The following is a 13,759-nucleotide window of genomic DNA, read 5'->3' as shown; positions in this document are numbered from 1 at the left end:
AGGCGGGAGACTTATTCTTGTAACCCGTTGATATCTCTTTTGTAACGTTACTCATCATATAGTGAAACGGAGGGCTGCTCTCTCCCCCAGACTAGGTCAATTTGGACCGAACTGGGTCAACAAATTCTTCTGTGTTCTCTCTTCCTTTTCTCTTGCTGTTGTTTTCTACTGTTGGCTTGTGTTTATAATTGTTCCATACACTTTGATTTTGGTTTCCTGATTATCACTTGCTCCACACATCAAGTTTGTTATTGGTGTGAGTTTTCTCATCGAATTCGCAACAATTGGCGCCCACCGTGGGGCAAAGGTCAAAGGATAATCAAGTATCATGGGTTCGAAGTGGGATATTGAGAAGTTCACCGGAGATAACGATTTTGGGTTATGGAAGGTAAAGATGGAAGCATTGTTAATACAGCAGAAGTGTGAGAAAGCTTTGAAGGGTGAAGGTTCGTTACCGGTCACCATGTCACGAGCGGAGAACACCGAGATGGTGGACAAGGCCAGGAGTGCCATTGTCTTGTGCCTCGGGTATAAAGTTTCGAGAGAAGCAGCAAAGGAAACAACCGCGACATCGATGTGGTCAAAGTTTGAATATTTGTATATGACAAAGTCTTTGGCTCATCGGAAAGTCCTAAAGCAACAACTTTACTCATTCAAGATGGTAAAGTCAAAGGCTATCATGGGGCTACTTGTGGAGTTCAACAAAATCATTGGTGATTTGGAGAACATTAAGTTGCGTCTTGAGGATGCGGGTGCTCTGATGGTGTGGTGTTGTTTGGAGGATGAAGAAGGTGATGTGTCTCACCTTGGGCTTGATGCCTAGTGGAACGGTGATCGTCTGGAGAGACGTTAAACACTCAACATCAGCCTGGAGAGGCGGTGGTAAGAATACTCATGATCTACCTGTTGAGGTGGAGTTTAAAGGTTGAAGACATAGTGGGATGTACGCATTTTCTAGTTGAGGTAGAGTACGCTCAGCATGAGGTGGAGTTGAACACAACGGTAATGGTACAACTATGAAGGACCTTGGGTGCTATGCTCTATGGCGAGCAAGGGATTTCTTCATGAGGTTGAAGAATGTATAGCACGGCTTGCGGGATTACTCTAAAAGAAGGCCAAGGGTGATTGGATGCAAGGTGACCTTCAAGGAAGCGGGAGATGTCCTGCGTTGAAGATGTTATGGTGAATGCTTGTGGGACTACCTAAAACTCCTAGTGTAGTTGGACTGCAAGGACTCTTCGAGAAGACAGAAGACGTTCCGATGGCTGAAGAGGTTAAGGTGAATGCTTGTGGGACTACCTAAAACTCCTAGTGTAGTTGGACTGCAAGGACCTTCGAGAAGGCGGAAGACATTTCGAGGGCTGAAGGGGTTAAGAGGTGTAAACTTGTGGAGCTACTTGGATTAGTGGGAAGCAAGGGAAAGAGCAGCAAGGAGGTTGATGATTGGCATCATCACTGATTTGAAGTCAAGGTGGAGAATTGTGAGAGTTAACTTAAAATCAGAATTCTGAAGAATCGTGCCACGATGGAGAAGCTTCGTGCAACGATTGTTGAAGCAAGATTCTGGAGCAATCACTGAAAAAATTGTGCCACGATTGGATCGAATTGTGCCACGATAGTGCGATTAAAGATAAAAATAAAACGTATTTTTATTGAAGATTTGTTTCAGTTTTTTAAGGGATTACTTTCACTATAAATATAGACCTTGTATCAGAGCAAACTTTGAGAGAGAGAGAGAGAGAGAGAGAGAGAGAGGGCTGAAACAAGGGTTTAGAAAGGCAACAACAAAACTAGGGTTTGTATAGAGTTTGTCTCTTTGGAACAAACACTAGGTTTTGAGGGTTGATTCACCTTGGGAAACACTATTAGGATTGAGTCTCTTGGTTACGAGAAGAGGCTGGGACTTTGGGTAGAATTAGGCGGGAGACTTATTCTTGTAACCCATTGATATCTCTTTTGTAACGTTACTCGTCATATAGTGAAACGGAGGGCTGCTCTCTCCCCCAGACTAGGTCAATTTGGACCGAACTGGGTCAAAAAGTTCTTTTGTGTTCTCTCTTCCTTTTCTCTCGTTGATGTTTTCTACTTTTGGCTTGTGTTTACAATTGTTCCATACACTTTGATTTTGGTTGTCTGATTATCACTTGCTCCACACATAAAGTTTGTTATTGGTGTGAGTTTTCTCATCGAATTTGCAACAGTTCTCAACTAAAATTTAGTTCCACCACTAATTCCTCTTACAAAATGTGGAGGCAAGGTATTCTATTAGTCTAGTAGTTAATATTGAAAAGAAGGTACAATATTTGCGGTGTAAGTCCTACGGGTTCAATTGCTTTGCAGCTCCTAGTTTGATGTTCAATTTATCCTATATTATTTACATTGCTTGTATTGCAGAGGATATATAAGTGGTTTCCTGAGCATGAACAAGATATAAAGGAGACTTATTATCATAAGGCGTCTAATGGGTACCAAAATACATTGTATCGGGTACGAAAAGGAATAGACAAAGGCGAATGGATCCCTATTGAATTGCGTGAAAAATTGGAACAAAATTGGGAAGATAGTAAATGGAAGGACAGGGCAGAAGTTAATAAGCAAAATAGAAGATTCTCTGATGGTCCATTGCACACTTTTGGGTCAATTCTAATTAACTGCCGAGCATTCTAAAAGATTAGTAAGTAAACAAATTATATTTGCAGTAAAGCACAGTGATTTAAAATAATAATAATAATAATAATAATAATAATAATAATCTATTTATTTTGTACTATAGAAAACTGATTCAAACATGACTCCAAGCTGCTGGGAGGTGTATCAAAAGACACACAAAATGAAAGGTGATCCATCAAAGTGGGTATTCTCCAAATCTCAGATGGTTGTTGTAAGTTACAATTCAATGAGATTATCATTTCTAGTCTTTTGTCAAATAAACATAAAACAATTGAACTTTTTTTTAGAATTAGTTATATCCTTATGTGGACTTGGTATGCTGGTGGATAGTCAAGGTAATTGGAAATGCTTTAAATTTAGTATTTATAATTGTCGTCATCTGTATTGATGCATGCTTCTATACTATAACTCTGTCATCATGTGCTATAATTTTTTTTTTTGTTATCTAATCATGTATGTTATTTTATGTTGCCTGCTTTTGTGCTATAGTTTTAATGTTATGCGTGCTTATTATTGTTTATCAGGTTCTCTGACATTTGAACATGATAATCTTATGTTTCTTCACTTGGAAAGAAGTCATGATAACTTAGTTATTAATTAAAAGCTAGTTTTAATTTGTTTAAGTTGTTATTGGTTGGTTTATGTATGAATTTAATTAAGGTAATTGTAATAATTAATTTAATTTCATATTTTTGTACGTAAGAATTAAGACGAACTCTAATTTTGTAGGATGAATATGAAAGATGGATTTTTGAAAGGAACTCACAGTAAACAGAGCGGGATGATGTGTCTAATGACCATCAGTCAGAGAACTTCATCTTCTTAGACGTAGTTGGAGTAGTCAACAAGAAAGGACGCATATATGGTTTGGGAGTAAAGGCAGGAAAATACGAGCCTTCTTCATCCAGATCATCTGACGTTATCTCACCATCTGAATATGAGCATATGAGGACTGCAATATCTAAAATGTCAGCTGAAAACATGGAACTCAAGGAGCGGCTGAAGACTAATGAGGAATTGATTTGTGCATCACAGGAGGAGTCACGTTTAGTTCGAGAGCAGTCACAGGAGGATTAACGTTTGCTCCGATAGCAGTTCCTGAAATTCATGGAGTTTTTTCACAAGGTCATTCACATCTACCTCCTTATCGACATCATCCTTCGAGTTAGGATCAACATCAGTGTCCACCTACTTGATTATTTATCCTATTATTTTGAGAATTTGAATATAACTTTTACTTTCAAGTAAATGTTATAATACTATTAGTAATTATTTTAATATATTTTGATGCAAAAGAAAAGTAGTGTTATTCTTGTGAATGCAACCGAAAAAGTTTTTTATAAAATATGAATGTGATTTTTATCGTATTTTGTTTTCTTAAAAGTTTTGATATTTGTGGTTCACCTTGTCTTATATTTCAAAAGTGTTTTGAGAAAGAATTGAGAAATTTCCTAAACTAATTTTAAGGAAGAAAAAACAAATACTATTTGCAACAAAAAATCTAAAAGTGGCAAAATTTTTGTCTTTCAATGTAGCGTCGGCCTTAACTGTGACACTAATCAAATTCGCAGAAATTTAGCAACGGGACTATTCTCTCAGAAATTGGCAACAATTTTTTCCCTTAGAAATTTGTGACGGATATTTATTGCGTTGAAATTTTGTGACGAAAATCTCGGTTTCAAATATCCATATTAAGGGAGGTTTAGCGTTGGAGTTTTGCTGTTTGCGACCAAATGAAAACCGCCCCAGAGAGTGCAGATTTGATTTTCCCTCACTAACTTTCTCCGACCCCCAATATTACCATGGATTTTGTCTGTGTTGCAAAATCCGTCAGAAAAACCTCTTCGGCGGATTGTAGGTAGCCTCATTTGCTACAGATGCCAGCCGTCGCTAAAATCGAATTTTCTAGTATTCTTATGTGCTACTTGATATAAATGTGATATATGTTATGATATAATGCTTTTATGTAGAAATGTCCAATCTCATTTTCACCATTATTGAGGATATGACTAAACATGAGTGAATATATTTAAAAAACAACTAATTTTGTGACGTCCTAAAGGTTTGTTCAAAAAATAGAAGAATTTTCAACTAGATAGATCGGGGAGAGCAACACGTATAATTATTAATTTTTTAATTTAGAAAAGCCAAAACAAGTATAAAATAAATGTGTGTATGATTTTATTTTAGAATTGAATGTATAAAATTTGGTAATGACAATCAACAATTTGAAAGTAATAGTAGTAGATAAGCATGTTATTCATAAATTATATTTGGAGTAAAGAACTAAATCACAATGAGATTACATATCATGCGAAAAGTAAAGTAATATTTTCTTCATGATTTGTTTTAGCTTCCATAGGTTTCCTCCGCTGAAGGTAAATCATATTGAAAACACTCTTTGATACTCAATATAGGCACATCTCTCGGTCTAGATTCGAACATTGATTTCCATGTTGTAGGAGACTAGCCCATTGTACTACTATATCCAACCACTTTTGGTAAAATGATGTATGAAGTGCAACTTTTTTCTTAACCAATTCTAAGCTATATTGAAAAGAGGAGTTTTAAGGGAAGGATTTGCAAAAGGGCCTTCAACTAGTCCCTTTGCTATTAACTTATATGATGCTTCAGTTAAGTGTGAGCCATCCCAATTTATATATTTTGAAGGGTCGGGGCAAACTGTTGAGCTACCCGTTCCACAAAATATTTCAAGATTAACATGGTATGGTCCACTTCCTCCACAACATGCTTTCAAAATCTCTTCCTTATCAGAAATAAAACCTGCATCATTAATTTACATAAAATGACGTTTAATGAATTTGACAAAAATAAATTATGGTAAAATAAACAAGAAAATATAATAGTAACTCAACACACCATATTGCTGTGGTGTTTGATATAAACGTTTGAGATTGTTGTAGTAGTCAAAATATATTATCTTAGCTTGAGGGTATTTATGTCTTAATGTCTCTATAGAATTTTTAAGTTGTTCATTGTAGTATTCGGCGAAAGCATTGTAAGCTATCAGGCACCCAAGTTCATCATAGTCTTCTTTCTTCGTACTAATCAAATTTGTCAACACACCAGCATTACACCCAATTGGAAAGTTTCCAGGAATCACTAGCTCCACGGCTCCTTCTTTGATTAATGACTGAAGATAAAAAAAATAGAAGAAAAAAATCACTATTACATTTAGCCAAGAATAATATTCATTTTGTCATATATTTAATGGAGCTTAGTTTTTATGGTTAAAGAAGACATTCAAGTACTTAAAGTTGATATAACATACGATGGTGGTATGTGTAATTGATTCAACCAAATAGGGAACAACTTTTCTTATTTTTGTAAACTTTTTAGATGAGATATACTGTAGAACATCATTCCCACCAATCTCTCCCACTATAAACAATGATTTTTTGAAGTAGCTAGTGCATTCTGCCACACATCATAACAAAAATTGTGTTATTTCATGAGGAAGATTTATATATTTAAAACAAACAAAATATGTAGGGAGTTATAATGAAACCTTTTTTGCTTTTACACATGAATGGCTTTAGTTTCTTAAACCACTCAAATTGCACACTCAATGAATGATCTGTTTGTGGTTCTATGATTCCACGACGAGCGAAATAAATCTTTTTAAGTGCACTAGCACCTGAAAATGCAAAATTTACTCCTTTCTTCATGTCTTCTTGGCTATTGTTGTCAATATTTTGGTTACTTATAATCTTGGTTTTTCCAACAAAACTCTCTATAACAAGATTTTGTAAACTAAAATTAGAGGTCATAATGACTTTATTCCTTATTAAATATTTCCACATAGATGTTATGAATATGAAATATTTTATAATAAAAATAATGATAAAAGAAATAGTCATAGTTATATTAATTATCTTTTTATGTTTTTTTTTTCACCAGGAATCAAACACATATTATTCGTGTGAAGCTCAGTAACTACTTGATTTCAATCGTTTGGTTTATTTATTATCATTATTAAAAGTGCTTTTCGCCCACACCATATGTGTGTGTTATATTCCTTATGTTTATTTTTAGTGTCGTTTGAGTATATTTTTGTTGTTTCTATTTAGCTGCCATTTTGATAGTTTATTGGTATAATTTGTCGTTGATACTTTTTTCTCAATTACACCTAGTTACTCCTTTTTAATAAAACTAAAAATAATTTTCTTTTTATACAAAGCTTCTTTTAAACAAAGTTCGTTTGTTTTTGTTATGTAAAAACTTAAACTTCCATAAAACTAAATTTGATTCCCTATAATAATAGTTAAGATCATGTTTATTGGAAAAAGAGACTCTTTATACACACAAAAAAAAATATTGGTGAATTAAAATGAAGGTACAATAGAATAAAAAAAAAACTCAAAAAAATCACTTAATTAATTGGAGTAATATAAGATGACACTCAAAAAGAAATGGAAAGAGTAAAAAAATTTGGGTAATAAAAGAGGGCTGACGTACAGAAAACGAAAAGAACTACAAAGTTACATGAATGTTTCTAGGAATGCTAGCCCCATAAATGTCATAAAAAAGGAGGCTAGAGACCTCACTAGGAGGTGTATCCATAACATGAATGTTAAAATAGTATATAGAAAAATTAAGATTAGGTACCCAATCAGCACTCGTGTTTCCTTCTCGCCATGTATGATTGAAATGCACCAGCCAATTCAACTTTAAGAGCTCATGTATACGGCGCACCAAGGTGGACGAATTGCCATTGATATTAATTTTCCCTGTGATCATGTCAACCATAGTTTTTGAGTCACTTTCCACTTGAAGATGGTGGAAACCATGTCTCTAAGCAAACTGCATTCCCAAGTACATTTCCCACATTTCAGCCCAAAGCGCGTCACAATTTTCGATTTTGCGAGTGTACCCTTTAAGCCATCTACCATCTGAGTTCCAAAATAGACCACCACAACCGGCTAGACCCAAGGATTCCTTGTATGCTTCATCACAATTAAGCTTAGCCTACCCGTCCTGAGATCTTTACCAACCAATAAAAATAGTATCGTGTTGGTGAGTTTTCACAGGATGGTGGGAGTAGTTATCAATGTCTTCAACCATTTTGGGAATAGCATACATTGGGTCAGTCGGACGACGAAAATCATCCTAAAAAACAGTTTTGTTCCTCCCTCCACATCCATATGTGCCTGCAAACCACTAAAATAGTTGTTCTCCAGTTTTTATTCTGAATACCATGCAGCTGATGATTGATATTCTCGAAGATCCAATCCTGCAGTTAAATGAAAAAAAATTAGAGATTTGATTTGAAGGGACTAACCTTATCCAAGTTTGTGTTGCTATAGGGAAATCCCGCAAAACATGAATAGTGGTTTCATTGTTTTTATCACATCCAGAGCATGTGGTAGATATTCCGACACCCCATTTGCTCCTACGATAATTAGCGAGAAGTCGCTCATGAGCCGCCATCCACATAAAAGTTTGAATTCTATGAGGGCCTTTCCAACTCCACAAGGCCTTCCATTCTCCCTCGATAGACTGAGCTCTATTGTTTAGAGATTCATAGGCACTTTGAATTGTGAATTTCCTAGTGTTGGTTCCTCCCCAAACAGTATTGTCAGGTCCGTCCGTGTAGTTAGGAGCTGGGAGGGCGATGACCTGAAAAGCAAAGGTAGACGGTGTAACACCTTAAACTCTAAAAGCAATAATTTACGCAAATAATTCAATCATATAGAATTTAGATGTTACATTGCCTCTGATTCATTAAGCATGCACAAAATTTTTCTCAAAACATCGCAGCGGAATAATAATAAATCTCTCCATCGAATAACAATAATCATCACACCAGTCAACCATAATAAAATAAGTCACCAAGTAACCATGTCATCATACAACTCATAGTACTACATAGTCTCAAAAATCCCCAACAGATATATAATAATAAAACATCTAGATCGACCCCTAATCAGAGCCCTAGGAAATACGACATCAAAACGGTAAATGAGGTAGCTCCGACCAAAGCTATCCTCCAAGCATACTCACCAAGAAAAGCGACTAATCATGTACGCCGTCTACCCATCCATATGAATAAGGTAGGCAGTCAACCAAACGACCACTGGGGGTTAGTTCGTAATTCACAATTAAATATAATCATATGAAAGTAAACAAACATGATTAAATTCATACAATCTATAGCTACAACACCATCATAAATAACAAACCTAGAAATACGTAATTACATGTTCACACCTACACACATTCACCAAATTTCACCAATACAATTATTCATCGACGTTTCACCAACATGTTCACAAGACTGTTTATATAGTCACTATATAAATGAGCTTAACCTCTAGTTGCCTTAACGAGCTCAATATTCTTACCAACTAATTCACGAAGGTTACTACACACTTAAACCGTCAAAATAATGAATAATTACTATCTCTAATTAATTACCCCAACTCACTAGTAACTTCATAAAAATAATTATTCCCACTTAAAACGCTCAAAATAATTATCTTAACAAAAGACTAATTTACCCTTTCTCATCAAATGATCAAAATCCGGTTGGGTCTAAAATGACTAAAATACCCTTCTTAAGCCAAAATCCACTAATCCCGAATAAAATACATACAGAGGCAATTAAGCACATACAAGCACATATAAACATACATAATAATTAAATAAAAATAATTCTAGCGAAAAACGGGCTGTTACAGACGGTAACTTAGAAGTAATAAAATTAGAATCCCAATCTCCTGAAGGGGTTACCACATCCTTAACAGAAAAGGTTGTGTCAATATTAGTCTGATTAGTGATGGACATAAGAGAGGTGCCACTTGGGGTCCATTTATTTAGCCAAAATTGATGCTGTTCCCGTCGCCCAACTGCCACATAATATTCTGCTGAAAATTTTCCCATATGTCTGATAATGTATTCCAAAGGAGAATCATATGGTTGAGAATTGATAGTAATCCTAAGGTCATTGTTCCTTCCATACTAATAATAGAGGACCTTAGACCAAAGATCATCTGGATTGTTGATCAAATTCATATGGTTAATACTATTTAGTAATTATTTCAATATATTTTGAAGCAAAAGATAAGTAGTGTGATTCTTGTGAACGCAACCAAAAAGGTTTTTCAACAATTATCAATGTGATTTTTATCGTATTATGTTTTCTTAAAAGTTGTGATATTTGTGGTTCACCTTGTCTTATATTCCAAAAGTGTTTTGAGAAAGAATTGAGAAATTCCCTAAACTAATTTTAAGGCAAAACAAAAAAAAATTATTTGCGACGGAAAATCTAAAAGCCGCAAATTTTTGTCTTGCAGAGTAGTGTCGGCCTTCTCTGCGATGCTAATCAAATTCGCAGAAATTTAACAACGGGAGTATTCTCTCAGAAATTTGCAACAGTTTTTTTACCTCAGAAAATTGTGATAGATATTTATTGCACCAATTATCAGTGACGAGTATCTGTGTTTCAAATATCCATATTAAGAGAGATTTAGCATCGGAGTTTTGATGTTTGTGACTAAATGTAAACCTTCCGAATATTACGACGGATATTGTCTGCGTCGCAATAATAAATTGTGAAAGATGTTTTTCCGACCCCCAATATTACGACGGATATTGTCTGCGTCGCAAAACCTGTCAGAAAAACATTTGCGCCGGAATGTAGCCTATTTGGGAACGGATTCCGATCGTCGCTAAAACCAAATTTTCTAGTAGTGTTATGTGCTACTTGATATAAATGTGATATATGTTATGATAAAATGCTTTTATGTAGATATGACCAATCTCATTTTCACCATTATTGAGGATATGACTAAACATGAGTGAGAATATATTTTAAAAGACAACTAATTTTTGTCGTCCTAAATGTTTGTTCAAAAAATAAAAGAGTTTTCTACTAGATAGATAGGGGGAGAGAAACATGTATAATTATTAATATTTTATTTCAGAGAAACTAAAACAAGTATATAAAATAAATGTGGGTATGATTTTATTTTAGAACTCAATGTAGAAAATTTGGTAATGACAATCAACAATTTGAAAGTAATAGTAGATAAGCACGGTATTCATAATTTATAGGTCAAGGTTCTTCACTGTTTTGAGTTTCAAAGATATATTATGATAAAGTGGAGAAAAATCTATATTATTCCAAAAATAAAGAATATCACATAATACATTACTTTTTAAAGAATATTGAAGAATACATATTTCATTCGATTTTCAATGATAAATTATTTTTTGGAGATACGAACCAAATCACAATGAGATTATCAATCATGCGAAAAGTAAACTAATATTTTGCTTATGATTTGTTTAGCTTCCATAGGTTTCCTCCGCTGAAGGTAAATCATATTGAAAACACCGTTGGATGCTAAATATAGGCACATCTCTCGGTCTAGATTCGAACATTGATTTCCATGTTGTAGGAACTAGCCCATTGTACTATATCCAACCACTTTTGGTAAAATGATGTATGAAGTGCAACTTTTTTCTTCACCAATTCTAAGCTATATTGAAAAGAGGAGTTTTAAGGGAAGGATTTGCAAAAGGGCCTTCAACTAGTCCCTTTGCTATTAACTTATATGATGCTTCAGTTAAGTGTGAGCCATCCCAATTTATATATTTTGAAGGGTCGGGGCAAACTGTTGAGCTACCCGTTCCACAAAATATTTCAAGATTAACATGGTATGGTCCACTTCCTCCACAACATGCTTTCAAAATCTCTTCCTTATCAGAAATAAAACCTGCATCATTAATTTACATAAAATGACGTTTAATGAATTTGACAAAAATAAATTATGGTAAAATAAACAAGAAAATATAATAGTAACTCAACACACCATATTGTTGTGGTGTTTGATATAAACGTTTGAGATTGTTGTAGTAGTCAAAATATATTATCTTAGCTTGAGGGTATTTATGTCTTAATGTCTCTATAGAATTTTTAAGTTGTTCATTGTAGTATTCGGCGAAAGCATTGTAAGCTATCAGGCACCCAAGTTCATCATAGTCTTCTTTCTTCGTACTAATCACATTTGTCAACACTCCAGCATTACACCCAATTGGAAAGTTTCCAGGAATCACTAGCTCCACGGCTCCTTCTTTGATTAATGACTGAAGATAAAAAAAAAATAGAAGAAAAAAATCACTATTACATTTAGCCAAGAATAATATTCATTTTGTCATATATTTAATGGAGCTTAGTTTTTATGGTTAAAGAAGACATTCAAGTACTTAAAGTTGATAAAACATACGATGGTGGTATGTGTAATAGATTCAACCAAATAGGGAACAACTTTTCTTATTTTTTTAAACTTTTTAGATGAGATATACTGTAGAACATCATTCCCACCAATCTCTCCCACTATAAACAATGATTTTTTGAAGTAGCTAGTGCATTCTGTCACACATCATAACAAAAATTGTGTTATTTCATGAGGAAGATTTATATATTTAAAACAAACAAAATATGTAGGGAGTTATAATGAAACCTTTTTTGCTTTTACACATGAATGGCTTTAGTTTCTTAAACCACTCAAATTGCACACTCAATGAATGATCTGTTTGTGGTTCTATGATTCCACGACGAGCGAAATAAATCTTTTTAAGTGCACTAGCACCTGAAAATGCAAAATTTACTCCTTTCTTCATGTCTTCTTGGCTATTGTTGACATTCATATATGCCGGCAAAAATGGTAATCCATATGCCTCAGCTACAATTAAAATGAGTACAATGTTGTAAATTTTTCAATCATAAATATATTAACATTAAGATTTAATAATTTGGAACGATTCTAACAAACTATATTAACTAGAGCATGTTATACCACTTTCTAGCATTTTCATATTTTTTCTTTTTTTACTTTCATGTTAGAAAATCTTATCGAACAAAAGAAGAGTAATATTACCTATAAAATCTATGATCAGTCGTCCATTCGATAAACGTCCAGATGGATGTTTGAAGTAAGTTGAGCCATAAGGACTATTGTCAGGCATAGTTTTGTTACTGAATGCAGCAGCATTTCCGGTGTCACTTATAGAATCACCAAAATTAAAGATGGCTTCGTAAGGTAAAGAATTGGCATATATCTCATCTCGAACAAAAATCTCATTGCCATTAGAAATTGAAACAACATTTCCTAAAAAACAATATGTGAAGGTGATGGCAAAGATAATGAATATCATCACCATGTTATGAAAAAATACAAAAAGGATTGATATTAGAATATGCTTGAAAAATGAAATTAATCAGCTTTATATAACAATCTTTCTAATTTGTTAACCTATAAACCGCTTTACTATTTTTATTCTTGTAAAACTGTGATGTTCGATATTTAGCTGATATTGTTCAACATTTACACATCAATTAACACGTTTTTGTTATGCTTTACATTATTTGTTGTCAATATTTTGGTTACTTATAATCTTGGTTTTTCCAACAAAACTCTCTATAACAAGATTTTGTAAACTAAAATTAGAGGTCATAATGACTTTATTCCTTATTAAATATTTCCACATAGATGTTATGAATATGAAATATTTTATAATAAAAATATTGATAAAAGAAATAGTCATAGTTATATTAATTATCTTTTTATGTTTTTTTTTTCACCAGGAATCAAACACATATTATTCGTGTGAAGCTCAGTAACTACTTGATTTCAATCGTTTGGTTTATTTATTATCATTATTAAAAGTGCTTTTCGCCCACACCATATGTGTGTGTTATATTCCTTATGTTTATTTTTAGTGTCGTTTGAGTATATTTTTGTTGTTTCTATTTAGCTGCCATTTTGATAGTTTATTGGTATAATTTGTCGTTGATACTTTTTTCTCAATTACACCTACTTACTCCTTTTTAATAAAACTAAAAATAATTTTCTTTTTATACAAAGCTTCTTTTAAACAAAGTTCGTTTGTTTTTGTTATGTAAAAACTTAAACTTCCATAAAACTAAATTTGATTCCCTATAATAGTTAAGATCATGTTTATTGGAAAAAGAGACTCTTTATACACACACACAAAAAATATTGGTGAATTAAAATGAAGGTACATTAGAATAAAAAAAAACTCAAAAAAATCACTTAATTAA

General features: G+C 33.5%; 2 protein-coding genes and 1 pseudogene across 2 annotated transcripts; 1 reads left to right on the top strand and 2 right to left on the bottom strand.

Moving 5' to 3' along the window:
• The first annotated feature begins 658 nt into the window (after window positions 1-658).
• On the top strand, window positions 659-3,839 carry LOC25490885 (uncharacterized; annotated as a pseudogene).
• A 1,373-nt stretch (window positions 3,840-5,212) lies between these two features.
• On the bottom strand, window positions 5,213-9,573 carry LOC25490884 (GDSL esterase/lipase At5g45910). The gene is made up of 6 exons (XM_039832024.1): window positions 9,424-9,573; window positions 7,973-8,310; window positions 6,200-6,444; window positions 5,963-6,108; window positions 5,551-5,824; window positions 5,213-5,454 (listed from the first exon to the last, which is right to left on the bottom strand). Exons 1-6 carry the CDS (start codon window positions 9,571-9,573, stop codon window positions 5,213-5,215), a joined length of 1,395 nt encoding a protein of 464 aa, XP_039687958.1.
• A 1,488-nt stretch (window positions 9,574-11,061) lies between these two features.
• LOC25490881 (GDSL esterase/lipase At5g45910) lies at window positions 11,062-12,858 on the bottom strand. Its single transcript, XM_013604788.2, has 5 exons — window positions 12,576-12,858; window positions 12,159-12,380; window positions 11,922-12,067; window positions 11,508-11,781; window positions 11,062-11,411 (listed from the first exon to the last, which is right to left on the bottom strand). The coding sequence occupies exons 1-5, from the start codon at window positions 12,856-12,858 to the stop codon at window positions 11,170-11,172; spliced, it is 1,167 nt and encodes a 388-aa protein (XP_013460242.2). The 3' UTR covers window positions 11,062-11,169.
• Window positions 12,859-13,759: the final 901 nt, after the last annotated feature.

The sequence above is a fragment of the Medicago truncatula genome, chromosome 3, assembly GCF_003473485.1.
Source record: "Medicago truncatula cultivar Jemalong A17 chromosome 3, MtrunA17r5.0-ANR, whole genome shotgun sequence".
Taxonomy (NCBI): domain Eukaryota; kingdom Viridiplantae; phylum Streptophyta; class Magnoliopsida; order Fabales; family Fabaceae; genus Medicago; species Medicago truncatula.
The sequence above is the reverse complement of the archived record's forward strand: the minus strand, read 5'-3'. Positions and strand labels throughout refer to the sequence as shown.

Coding starts and splice junctions, on each gene's coding strand:
- LOC25490884 (XM_039832024.1), bottom strand. CDS start 9,573: ATGGGAAAATTTTCAGCAGAATATTATGTGGCAGTTGGGCGACGGGAA. Junction 8,311..9,423: donor CCTTTTCTGTTAAGGATGTG/GTAACCCCTTCA, acceptor TTTGCTTTTCAG/GTCATCGCCCTCCCAGCTCC. Junction 6,445..7,972: donor GCAACACAAACTTGGATAAG/GTTAGTCCCTTC, acceptor CTCTAATTTTAG/TTTACAAAATCTTGTTATAG.
- LOC25490881 (XM_013604788.2), bottom strand. CDS start 12,858: ATGGTGATGATATTCATTATCTTTGCCATCACCTTCACATATTGTTTT. Junction 12,381..12,575: donor ACTGATCATAGATTTTATAG/GTAATATTACTC, acceptor TTTTAATTGTAG/CTGAGGCATATGGATTACCA. Junction 11,412..11,507: donor TCAAACACCACAACAATATG/GTGTGTTGAGTT, acceptor TTAATGATGCAG/GTTTTATTTCTGATAAGGAA.